Source organism: Ruditapes philippinarum, unplaced genomic scaffold, assembly GCF_026571515.1.
Source record: "Ruditapes philippinarum isolate M1 unplaced genomic scaffold, ASM2657151v2 ctg1439_1_1_1_1, whole genome shotgun sequence".
NCBI classification, from domain to species: domain Eukaryota; kingdom Metazoa; phylum Mollusca; class Bivalvia; order Venerida; family Veneridae; genus Ruditapes; species Ruditapes philippinarum.
The window spans coordinates 182,997-195,602 of NW_026862107.1; the positions used below are offsets into that span (position 1 = coordinate 182,997).

At 33.4% G+C, this 12,606-nt stretch overlaps 1 protein-coding gene across 1 annotated transcript in view; it reads left to right on the forward strand.

The window, feature by feature from the left end:
* LOC132717957 (spondin-1-like) overlaps positions 1-12,606 on the forward strand; it is a 72,805-nt gene that overhangs the window by 31,934 nt on the left and 28,265 nt on the right. The window contains exons 2-3 of the mRNA XM_060701553.1: positions 6,765-6,877; positions 10,314-10,444. Of these exons, the coding sequence (XP_060557536.1) occupies positions 6,765-6,877; positions 10,314-10,444 (244 nt within the window). The remainder of the gene's footprint in view (positions 1-6,764; positions 6,878-10,313; positions 10,445-12,606) is intronic.

Sequence of the window (12,606 nt, forward strand, 5' to 3'; positions counted from 1 at the left end):
ATTTTGTTTTCTTGCTAAATTCATTGATAAAAGCTACAAGACAAATTTTAAATACCGTGACAATGCCAACATGCTGTGTACGAATAAATGAGATAATAAAATTGATATAATTAGTGAAACATTCATTCTTGAGCATTTGTTAGCTTTTTTCTTGGAAAGGAAAGGTACACCTGTGCACAGTGAAGCCTACTGCATATTTCTATTTTTCAACATTCCAGCTACCTATAAATAATTACTAAACGAAATAAAGAACTTATACTCTCAAATATTACCAGGAATATTTCGTATTGTATGTATCAGCTTTAATTGCTTGAAAAAGCAGATTCTTGCTTTCTTTAAATTACCCTCTTATACGCTCGTCTCTTCGCATGCTACTTTGCACTTGTTTCGGATGAGTTCTGTTAAGTTTTCATGTCTTTTATATTTCTCATTACTTGTTTTAATGTTCGACATGATATCTGCTATGCTAAGATGCATGTTAATTGACTCTTAAAGTAATTCATTAGTGAACAAGTGTTTTACGAAGTAGCAGAGTCTGTTTCTGGTTAGGCCAAAAAGTTTTCCTGTCTGCTGTCGGTTTCCGAACGCTCCTTTTGATTTTGTTTCTGCCGAACTTTACGGCATTATTAGCCTATAGAACACGAAATTAAATTGATGAGATAAAGCCAATATTTCATTTTGATATAATAGAAATATTGCATTGATTGAAAGTCTTGTAAAGCGAGCCTCCTTTTCATATTGGCGGGAAAGATTGGAATAGGAACAAGACTTCTTAGCTTTACCGGAAACAAGTAACATTCATATGTTTGGCCTTACCATTAAGTAAGAAGTTATTTCTGATGATGCTTTGTAGACTATATGTTTAAATGAGGTAATTAAAATATACAGACTCTAATAATTTCCATTTTAATCAGCTCTTAAAATTAATTATAAAATTGTGCATATTTACCTTTTAATTGATGTAATACGATTTGTTTTGCATAAAATTTAATGTTTATTTATTGAGAAATGGCATTTGAATTGTGAGGTTTGATCAATTGATGTGAAAATAAAATTGTTTCAAACGTATGTTATTTCAAGTATTCGACAACTGTCGGTTCAATTGAAATTTTAATTTTATTGCTGTTCATTTAATTTTCCTTTAAAGTTTGATCGGTTTGTATCAGAAATAGAAAGTTTTGAATAAAATATCAAATTTATTAAGGGATTTCAGTGCTTACCAAAGTGCAGGAATAGTTGTGTGTGCAATAAAAAATAAAATATGTAATTTACGTACGTCATATATTTAGTAGATAATTAATTAGTTAATTGATATTTTATCATACTCATGTAAGAATTGAGTCTGGGAAGGGAGGGAAGTTGCGGATAGGGGATGAGATTAGATGGTTGGGGGAGGAGATAGGATGTATGGGGAGTAAAGGGGATGGATGGAGGAGGAGAGGGGATGGTTGGGGGAGGAGAGGGAAAGGAATTGAGTTGACGTATAGCGGAGGAGAAGGTATGGTTGGGGCTAGAAGAGGGTATATGGAGTGAATGCGGGAGAAGAGGGAATGAATGTGGGAGAATGGGGGGGTGGGAATGGGGAGAAGAGGGGTACATGGGGGAGAAATAGGGGGTGGACGTGTGAGAAAAGGGGATGCATGCCGGAGGGAGAAGCAATGATTCAGTTTCTGCAGTTGTTAACTTTTTAATTGCCTATAATTATGTATCTATAGTATTACATTTATTTTAGCACTATTGATAGCCCTACATGTATTATCATTTACAAAATTTTCTTTGATAAATTTCTATACAATAATTAACTGTCAAAACTTGCCACAAACTAAGAATTTCTCAGGGTTCTCAAGCATTACCAAACTGTGCAGAAAACATGTTAAATATATTTCCATTTTTATCAGAAAATAATCAATTTTTAAATGACAAATTTCAGAAGACAATATTAAGTTCTTTATTGGCGTGATAATGCTAAACCGTCAATAAAATATAGACACACAATTCAGTAGTATTAACCACAAGTATGCCGCGCAACATCTCATTAAACCGCAATACGCCTTTTTTCCCAACAAAACTATGCACGCTCGTGCGTTCTTTTCATCACGATAATCCACTCAAAACAGTTTAACAAAGTGCATAAACTCTGTACAACTGGATGAAACTGTTTTGACAACCCTTGCATAGTTAAGGAATTCTTCTTTTGAATTTGCGTTCGGAGTGCTTAAATACTTCAATTTAAAAAAAATGATATGAAAAAAGCGTTACAAAACGTGCCATTGTTAAGACTACATACATATATATGTTTTTTTTTATTCTTATCTTTAATATTAAAAAAAAATAAGACTTCCTTTACAGAGGTCCTCAAACAGTGTTTTTTCACGAGACCATGTACAAATAATAATATAAAACCTATAATGAACTTATATATGGATATCATAATAGATCTAATTAGAAACAAGTATTTTAAAGGAGATATAAAAACAATCCCCCAAAGCATTTATTATGCGGCAAGAGCATGTGTTTTTCTTTCGTTAAAAAAAGTATTAAGACCTCGCTATTCGGGTTAACCTACGGAAGTCTTATGTCGCCATTTAAACTTATCATAGACCGAGATCATATCAGGTTTCCTAGATGTTTTATATCTCATTTAAGTGAAATAGATCGGCGATATAATCACGGGGCCTTAACATTCATTTTCATCTTAAACGCTCTCTGTCAATTTTGATTTTGGGCTAACAAAATTAAGATACGATCTGATATCATTTATGTATCACCTTCACGCAGCGAGACTCTATTTAAACAAATTACAAGCCATACGAACGCTGTCTGATTTCTTTTTAAACATCATTATCATAGTTTGGAAGGGTTATTTTTACTTAAGAAAGAAAAAAGATTCATGTAATAAAAATTATAATCAGCGAATCTGTTTGGATAATTTAATTTAGATTTGTTAGATATTTCTGCAGCGTAATATTAAAATAGATCTAGTGGTTCTATAAATATCGTTATGACCACATTATTGCCAGGTATTTTAATTGTAAAAATTTCTTTCAGTCAAGAAGTTATAGAACTTTGAGTACACATTGTGGCGTTATCACAGAATCATTATGTACTTTTTGCCTTCTTGTCAGTGTTTAGGACTCATCTTCTTAATTGTATCAAATAAAACAAATTACCTTTTTAAAAACATGTCAATCTTAGTACTGTTCCTACTTTTCAGTTCTGTGTTGTTCCTTTTCGTGCTGTACAGCGCAGTACCGTGCATTGCAGTGTTCTGTCGCAGGTCGTGTCGTTCTATAAGTAAAATTTGTATAAAAATACATCAGAATTTCGTCCGAATGAAATTTTTGAAAATAAGTTTCTAATAAATATTTTAATTTGTCAACACTGTACAATGTGTTAGAAATTTAACACTCTGATACGTTATCGTAAATGATCTATACATTTTCTTATCACGCAATTGGCCCGGATTACTCGATGTAGTTCGAATCCATTACGGTTGATTTACGCGGGAATTTCTAGGAAACGGTGAATTGAGGAGCCCGTAAACATAAAGAAGATAGGTTGCATATAAGAAGCATTTCTTAAAGACAAAACTAATTACGGACACAAACACCTATGCCCCCTTTTACATGAAAGAATAACTAATGATCGCGTTCTCAGATATATCGTCAAACATTGCTTATCAAATATCTCAACCAAAGAATCTTTGCCTTGTAGATCGAAATCTCCAAAACATCAAGTGTTCAATACAAGTACATTACCTGATGATTCTAAAATAGACCAAAAAACCGGCTCTGGCGTTCCTTAAGTAGTACTTTTATATGTGCTTTTATCTTCAATACATAAGATGCATGTCTACTGGTAGGTAATTAAAGCCTCGATTTGAGATTATTGTCAGAGATAAGAGAACAATGTTTTAACTGTTAAAACATATGTTATAAGTGTAATGAATCTATCATTAGCTGAAATGAAATGGTGTGTTAATTTCCCGCCAAGTGACATAGGTCAATGAGTACGATTTGTTCTGGGATGAATGATAGACACGTGATAGATCAGTTAGGTAAGGCGTCTGAAAATGTGATGTCAGATTTCGAAAATACATTACCAGCTCTTTAAAATCCACAAACGCACTTATTCAAAGCATAATACTGATATGTCATATGCTATCTGATAAATCTATTTCGTTCTGCTGGGTTCGAAGTCATATTTATTTACAGTTAATGAGATGGCCGACGCTGTTGTTGTGAACTCTAGTTAAATATTAAAATCCTCATATTGATAATAAATCTTCTATTATAAATGCATATATTTTCAATGGCATTAACAATATGGCCATCTTGAAGGAACAATGCGCCCATTCAATAATTTAAAGTATATGTGTACAATGGATGTGTGGCGTCGAGAAGAAGTTGTTCTTCTATACTTTTGAATTGGCATATTAAAATCCACTTAAATGAAAAAAACTAACCAGAATGCTTCATTCTTTCCTTTCTATGTTAATTAGATTGTTTTGATTTTGTACAACAACAGTTCTTACAGTTAAAGCGGAACATTTATTAGGACTTTTAAAGACAACTTCTGTTGAGGCGATTTTATCACTTCTTTTATACTTGGATCGCCGTAAAATCTAAATACCGATATATATCTTTTGGAATGGAACATTTGATATGCATAATGGCTTATTGACTTTTTGTTGTCCACTTATCCAACTAGGCTAAATCAATTATTATACGGTTATGGAACGGGTTATTTGGTGACATCTGTACAACGCGTACTGATTTAGTTGGATTGGGGCGTGTTAAGAATTGAATTATTTTCTAAATAAATATCTAAGAAAGATATAACATAGAATTATTTGCAAAACTTCTAACGGAGAAATGAAATATTGCACGGGCTGGAATGATAGGAGTCTATGCCAATTAAACAAAACATCTTCAAGGGAAATCAACAGACGAATAGAAAATGTCAGTCACTCTATATTGCGCTAACTTCAAAGTGAAATTAACTGTATTTGTACAAAAATTGTTTATTTATGATTAATTTAAGAAAAATTAACAAAAAACTACATTCATTAATTCTAACTATCTGTTACTTTATGTAATGTTATTCTCATCAATTTTCTTTTCAAACAGACGCTTGTTAAATTTTAAGAAAAACTGTTTTTTAATGTGGGTGGTTGATTCATTTAATAAACGTGCAAAGCAAATTCTTTGAAACTTATTTCAAGTCTGTGTTTGCGTTTATGACTTTAAAGTCACCGTTTGGTAAACTCGTTTGTATCAATTTAGACTCTCATGCATTCACTTGAGAGGCATAATAATACACAATGCAAACTTTTCATTTCGGACGTAAATGGTAAAAAAAGAAATATTACAACAATGCTTTAAGTAGTACGCAGATACCCTTAAGAACTGTATAGTACGTAACTACCCTTTGAAATCTTTACAAACGTCCATGACAGTGACGATGCAATTAGAATAATGGCAGAATGTATAGAGTTTTTTGTTATTCATGTAGTGTGGTAAAACCTGCTGATCATCTCACATAATACAAGTTAATATCTCTCTTTTAGACCTTGATTTACCTCACAACAGACAATAATAACTGTACATACCATTCTATTAAAATCACATACTTGTTTTTTACGTAACTGTGTGCTTTGAGCAAATAAAGTAGACCTCGACACAATAAGAATACTGTAGAAAATAAGTACCGAAAAAAACATAAGTTTATCTTTGTATACTGAAAATTAACGAAAGAATGTCAAAATTCAAATAACATAATTTGCAGTTTGTAAGAATGGTTTTCAAACGTAATTGAAAGGGGGTACATTAGATTTAAAAGGGCGTGTGTGAATCAGAAGTAAGTTTGTACAAATACGCGGTTCTTTACGAATCAAGGCACAATTTATCTAAACGCTGCACCGAACAGCCCGTAATAGAGGCAATGTTCATATGATTACGAGCTTTTAGATCGTTTCACAGAAACGGTTGATATAAAGGCGTAACTGGAACAATTGTATTTGAACTGCGTCTAAAAGAGTCACATTTCCTTTTAGTTTTTATTTACAAAACAAATACATCTGCAAAAATATGTCCTAGATTGATGTAAACAGGCGTTCACAATTGAATAGAGGGATATTTTAAGAAATATGAAGACTATAGTGTGGTATTTTAATTGTACATGTACTTGTATTGACCAAACATTAGCTTGCAGAGCGGCACTTTAAAAGCTCGGAACGATGTCATCCTTACTGAAAAGAAAACTTAATTCTTAAGCACATGTAGCTTCATCCGTTTGATTTATATAGATGAGTACATGTTTTTCTAACTCTACATAAAAACAGAAAATGTCATGCCAGGTTCTGTACTAAAAATCCCAACATCAATGTTAAACTAAAACGTCTTGTTGACGAAACTCCCTTGCCACTTGGCTAAGGTCTATTTAAGTTGAATTCCTTACCCCTCGACAATTTGGACTCTTAGCAAGCAAGTATAACAAATAAGGGAGCTAACATTCTAGAACGAAAGTAAGTGATTTTCCTTTGGAGTCCGCTTGTGCATTAAAAGAAAGCAATGACCAGATTCTGAAGTTTGTCTTCGGTTTTACAACTGAAAAATCTTCATATCGTTATAACAGTATTGGCGTGACCTTATCATTAGCATAATACCCACTAATGAAAACGACAAAGGGAACAAAGACATAAGAAAATGTTAACATAATTGAATCAAAACCCTGTAGCTATTTTGTCTCCCTTTCTATTTCAGTTGTTGTGAAGAACACAGACACCCACAAGATCCAGGATAAAATACTCGGTATCATGCTCGTGGCTGTACCGGAAGGTGATGTAGAGGAGACGAAATCTGCCGGCAAATTTTTCGTAAGTACAGATAAATACATGAAGATAGATACAAACAATGACTATCACTGTCTAACAACTAGCAATACTTTCAAATGATTTATGTTTTTCCTTACTTAAAAAAAATAGTTGGTCCTGCACCATGCCCGATATAATGTGCAAAAAGTCTTTAAAGTTGTCTGAAAACTAGTAATACATTCAAATGATATATGTTCTGGCTTGATTGTAGAAAATCGGTGGTCCTGCAGCATACCCTAAATAACGCCAAAAAGGCTTTTGGGCACAAGCCGCAACAATCGCCATTTATGACAAATTTCAACATGAACAACAATCATAAGTTAGTTAGTGATGTTTGGAGAGTCATTGATGTTAAGGACCATACTGGCTCTGAGTCTTTAATTCCATCACACCTAACTCTGCTTCGTTTCTAATACAGATTGAACATTTGAAATGTACGTTCTATATCGTTTACAGCTCAGAGATGCGTTTATTTAAATTCGTTATTCTTAATGTTTTATTGACAATGAAGAAATAGATCTCTGGCTAGAAGCGCGTCCCAACAGCATATGGCGGTAGAGCATAAACGATTTATTAAATCGGAACTATGTTAAACAATTAATATATGCATTCCTTAAAACACTGGCTGTATATATAGCACGTGCAGGTTCGACCACCTGCAAACATTTGCCACCTTTTTATGCATTACATCCTTGAACAGCCACTTGAACGCTAAGACCCGTAACATGTTAACAATATGTTAAATAACAAAAAATATCTCAACATAAACATGATATGAGTTACATTTACAATCAATCAGTCATTCTAAACATCTAAAATATTGTAAAAAAAACATCGTTTCTATTACATCATAAATTACTGAGCAAATATCAAAATGTTGTTGAATTAAAGATTAAACATTGAATCGTCTATGTAAATAATTGTAAATAACTTCACAGTAGACATTTATGTGAAAGATTTAAAATTTATAACCGCAACAATTTACTTTAACGTGCTCATTATGCATGCGCATAATTTATTCCTAACAAACGAACCTTTTTTATACTTTTACATTCGGAAACAATTTAACATTTCGATACATTTAGACGCTTTATTTCACATAGTTTGAAATAGAAATGTTAAAATCGTTAACTGAAATATATTTAAATCTATGGTCTCTTAAATAAGTAAAATGGAAAAAAACTCGTATCTTCGCCTTAAAGTTCATATAAAAACATGTTGCGGATATTGAAGTTACTTGGCAGAGCTATAAGACTGTCGACTTCATAGCAATTGAGTTTTTGTCAAACTGGTAAATATTGACCTTTTTGAACATGAGGAAGCTAATTTGTTAGGGAGAACGATGATTGTATGATCTTCCACAAATCGATAGTGGTGTAATATAATGTCACATGGTATTATCACGTTTCGGTCAGCTGGCAAATACCAAAGCACCCTTACGCGAATACCGGGTACCGGGTTTTAGTTATTCCAATCTGCATTGATTACCGCCCTTGCTCAGACGTTTTAGGCGCTTATTAAAAACTGATTGATTAATAATAACATAAATATCAAAACCAAATGAGGGTGATAGAACGAAATGTTTACCCTTGATAAGATAATCACTTGTCTTGGATGAAAGTTCTGTACTGTCACTCCAAGAGGAATGCTTTCTTGCATATCAGACTGGCGTTTCCGTTAGTTTTACCCATGCCGGAAATTTCATCTGGCATGGGGGGTTCCAGATGAGTCGCGTGCTGTACAATGGCACGATAAAGATGACCTCATTTTACCGTTATGAATGATTTTGTAATTCATACGCTGTTGAATGAAAGTAGTTACGGTTGTAATGATATAAATTTTCATTGAAAATAATGATAAAGAATTTAAAATATAATGGAATATGGTAGAATATGCAAGAAAAAATATCTGACATATGTTTGCGGTTCGGATCGGAATATCCATCCCTCGGTCACCCGCCCATGGGCGGTAACTCGGCAAGCCTCGTTACCGCCCAATGGGCGGATCACCTCGGGACGGATATCCCGATCCGAACCGCAAAATATGACAGACATTATTATTCTTGCATATCAGACTGGCGTTTCCGTGAGTTTTACCCATGCCGGATATTTCATCTGGCATGGGGGGTTCCAGATGAGTCGCGTGCTGTACAATGGCACGATTAGGATGACGTCATTTTACCGTTATGAATGAAGTTGTAATTCATACGCCGTTGTAAGAAAGTAGTTATGGTTGTAATGATATAAATTTTCATTGAAAATAAAGATAAAGAATTTAAAGTATAATGGAATATGGTAGAATATGCAAGAAAAAATATCTGACATATGTTTGCGGTCCGGATCGGAATATCCGTCCCTCGGTCACCCGCCCATGGGCGGTAACTCGGCAAGCCTCGTTACCGCCCAATGGGCGGGTCACCTCGGGACGGATATTCCGATCCGAACCGCAAAATATGACAGATATTATTAATACGATTTATTTAATTTACACAGTCTATGTGAGAGTTGCGTGTTTTGAATAATTCATAACTTCTATGATAGTGAAAGTACAATACTATAAAAAATATCACTGTCTTTTGGACTGACGTAATGTATACACAATACATTCTCAAATTTATTCAGTGGCATGTATTTTTAAATTTCAAAGGTTATTTTCTGGCATGCGTAAAATGAAAATTCATCTTAAGAGTTATCTCCCCTTTTTGAACCCTATTGGCGATTCTGTGTTACAGTAATTCAGTATTTGTGCTTAAATGAATTTGTGTCAACTGTAAAGAATTTGTGTAAATTATGTAGATTAATGAGTACGTTTGACATTTATTGTTATTGTAACATATATTTAAGATATACAGGGTCACACCGACCCTAATTGAATCTTGAAAGCTGCTCTGAATTATCTTAAAGGTCAAGACGTCATTCCGTCACACAGCGTTAATGACCGCATTTTAAATACTCATAAAACTCTTCTTTACTAATGCAAATTGCAAATGTTTGACATTATTACATAGAAAATGCATTTCCGTAAATGCCAGACTAATGCAGGTTGTTTATATGTATGCCTCAAAAAATGATGTCACAGTTAACTAACAATTTCAGACCGATATCGTTCAAGTACTTCGACACATCGAGAAAATCGACTAATCGGAGTTCGACTCATAGAAGTTCTACTGTAGTTGAAAACATACAAAAACAGTAAATTTTAATGTGCGAAAATTTGATTTTATTAGTTCATATAAAATTACATTTTCAATTATCAATGTTCACGTAATCGTTGCGTCCTCTAAATATGAAATCTTCAGTTATGGATGATATAAAACTAGTACAGCGTTTCTGTAGCAGACATAGAGAAGGAAATACCAAATGTAACGCATGCGCAGAAGGAGTTGATATTAAAAACATCGGTCACCATTAATGTCCCCCCTTGATTCTGTCATTTCCAGGTACCAACAGATCATCTTGAGGAAGCAAAGGGTTGTGGGACTTCTGTGATTACACATATTTACATGGATAGAAAAGACGAGGTTAGAGTCAACTGGAAGGCGCCAGCTGAGGGCGGCTGTGTTGAATTCAGGTAAGCGGTATAGGGGATGTTTCTAGTTATGACATGCCTTTATCACAATCATTAGCCGTACCAGCATGCACTTGTGTAGTCGAACAAAGTGTATCAAAATTAGTATTTTGATTTCAAAACCCCATTCTAGCAATGGTCGTGTGGTAACATCGTATAAAAATGGCCAACTTTGGTAAAAACTGTATTGAAGAACCACCTGGGCATGAAGACAACATTGAGAACAAATCAAGAATGCTTCTTATTATAATTCTCAATAAGAATCTAGTATTTTATCAAAGTTCCCTAGTTTAAGAATCAGCTTTTCTACAGCGACGATGTTTTTTATTTCTCAAATATTGGCCTTATTCGACAGGTCCGGTTATATATATATATAATTTTAGCCAGGTTATTTAAGAATGCATTCGCCTTTGCAATAAAAAAAACACAAAACTATTTTGAAATTTTACAATAAAAACACCGACATTTTTTAAAGCGAAATGCTGTGATAGGGACATTTCTCTGGCAAATTTTCGCAAGGGATAATTTACACTTTTTTTGCTCGTTTTGTTTAACTTGAAGGCGTCTTCCATCTGTTTGTCAGCAAAGTCTGGCATGAAAACATTCCAGTTTACTTCCAGACTTTATATCATCCTTCACTATCTGTAAAAACAATGCAAACATGACATGAGAATTCCTAGCAAATGCACGAGAATAACGTGCAGATAATAGATGACGGTTTGATAACAAGGGAAAATAAATCACTGAAATTATTACTTTTGCAATTGTTAGGTAATGGAATCTTGTAAGAAAGTATCAGATTATGATTGAAGGAATGCATTATTACGGAGACTCGGCTCGTTTATGTTGCATTATTTCTGTGAATTTGATGAATGAAAGAACAATAGGATATGATAAATTGATAACAATGACGCTCTTCATCAGTGGAGAATATAAATACAGGGCATGCTGGTATTTAACCCGGTCTATGTTCATTAGAGTTTTATTATATCATTGTCATGTAGCGTTATAAGACTGTAGAAATTAAAGATATCGTAAACTAATAAGATAATCCTAGCTCGGAGATAACGTACATCATATAGGTTGTAAGTTTTCTAATTAGTGTATAAATAATTCACAGGAATTAACCAGCCTCCTCTGTAATAGATAAAACCCGTTTTTTATACACTGAGCATAAAAAATCAGTCCATACTCACATGTACGTAGGAGAGTTAGTACCGCAAGCGCATACGAGAAAAATACTGTGCACAAATCCTCAAAAGACCTCAACATTTCGTATTATTGCTTTGTAAGCCTCCGATACAGAATTTCCAAAACTGACTGATATAATAATAAGTTCAGTGTGCTTAAAAGTCGTTATATATATATATATCAAGTTATTTGCATATAGCTAGTTGATTTAGATAAGTAAATTATTTTGCATTTGACCATCCATATGTTTCGAGTGAAATTGGTATTTTTGCTTTATCAGATAGTAAAAGTAGACTGTTGCTTGTGCTTCATAGAATTTGGTTCAAAAAGGGTTCAACATTGTTAGGCTTATTTGTTATACTGATGAGGATTATAGCTTCAAAAATCGTAGATAAATTTAGCTATTTTATTACTGCGCGATTCAAAATCTTCAATAAAATCAAATTTTCTGCTAAACCTCGCATCATTAAAATAATTGTTAACATCTATATTAATTCCCAGGCGCCCAGTTTCAGCATTTCCTGGGCGGAAAATTAAAATAATGATGTTAACCATGACATTTTTACTGCGTTATACAATTAATACGGCCACATATAAATGGCAGGAATTCAGCACGCGAGCACTTAACCCATGTATCCCTAACACATTAAGTATAAAAAAGCAAAAACATGCTTAAAAAAAAGTTAATATTTATGGCGTACTTTACAGGTCAAATTTTCGCCTTGTATACCTCTGATCCTAAAGGTACACCATACTCGACTAAAAAAATTATGGAATACATTGTGAGACAAAACTGTCGGAATTTGGTTAACTTGTCTACTGCAACTGACGAAATTGATTTGATAAAGTATGATTTAATGATTAATTTGTTAATCTTTAAATGCATGAGTTAGTAAATCTTGATTTATAATGTCTGGAAAATGATTAAAGTAAGACTTCCTACACATCTTGAAATTATTACAGAATCTTAAAAT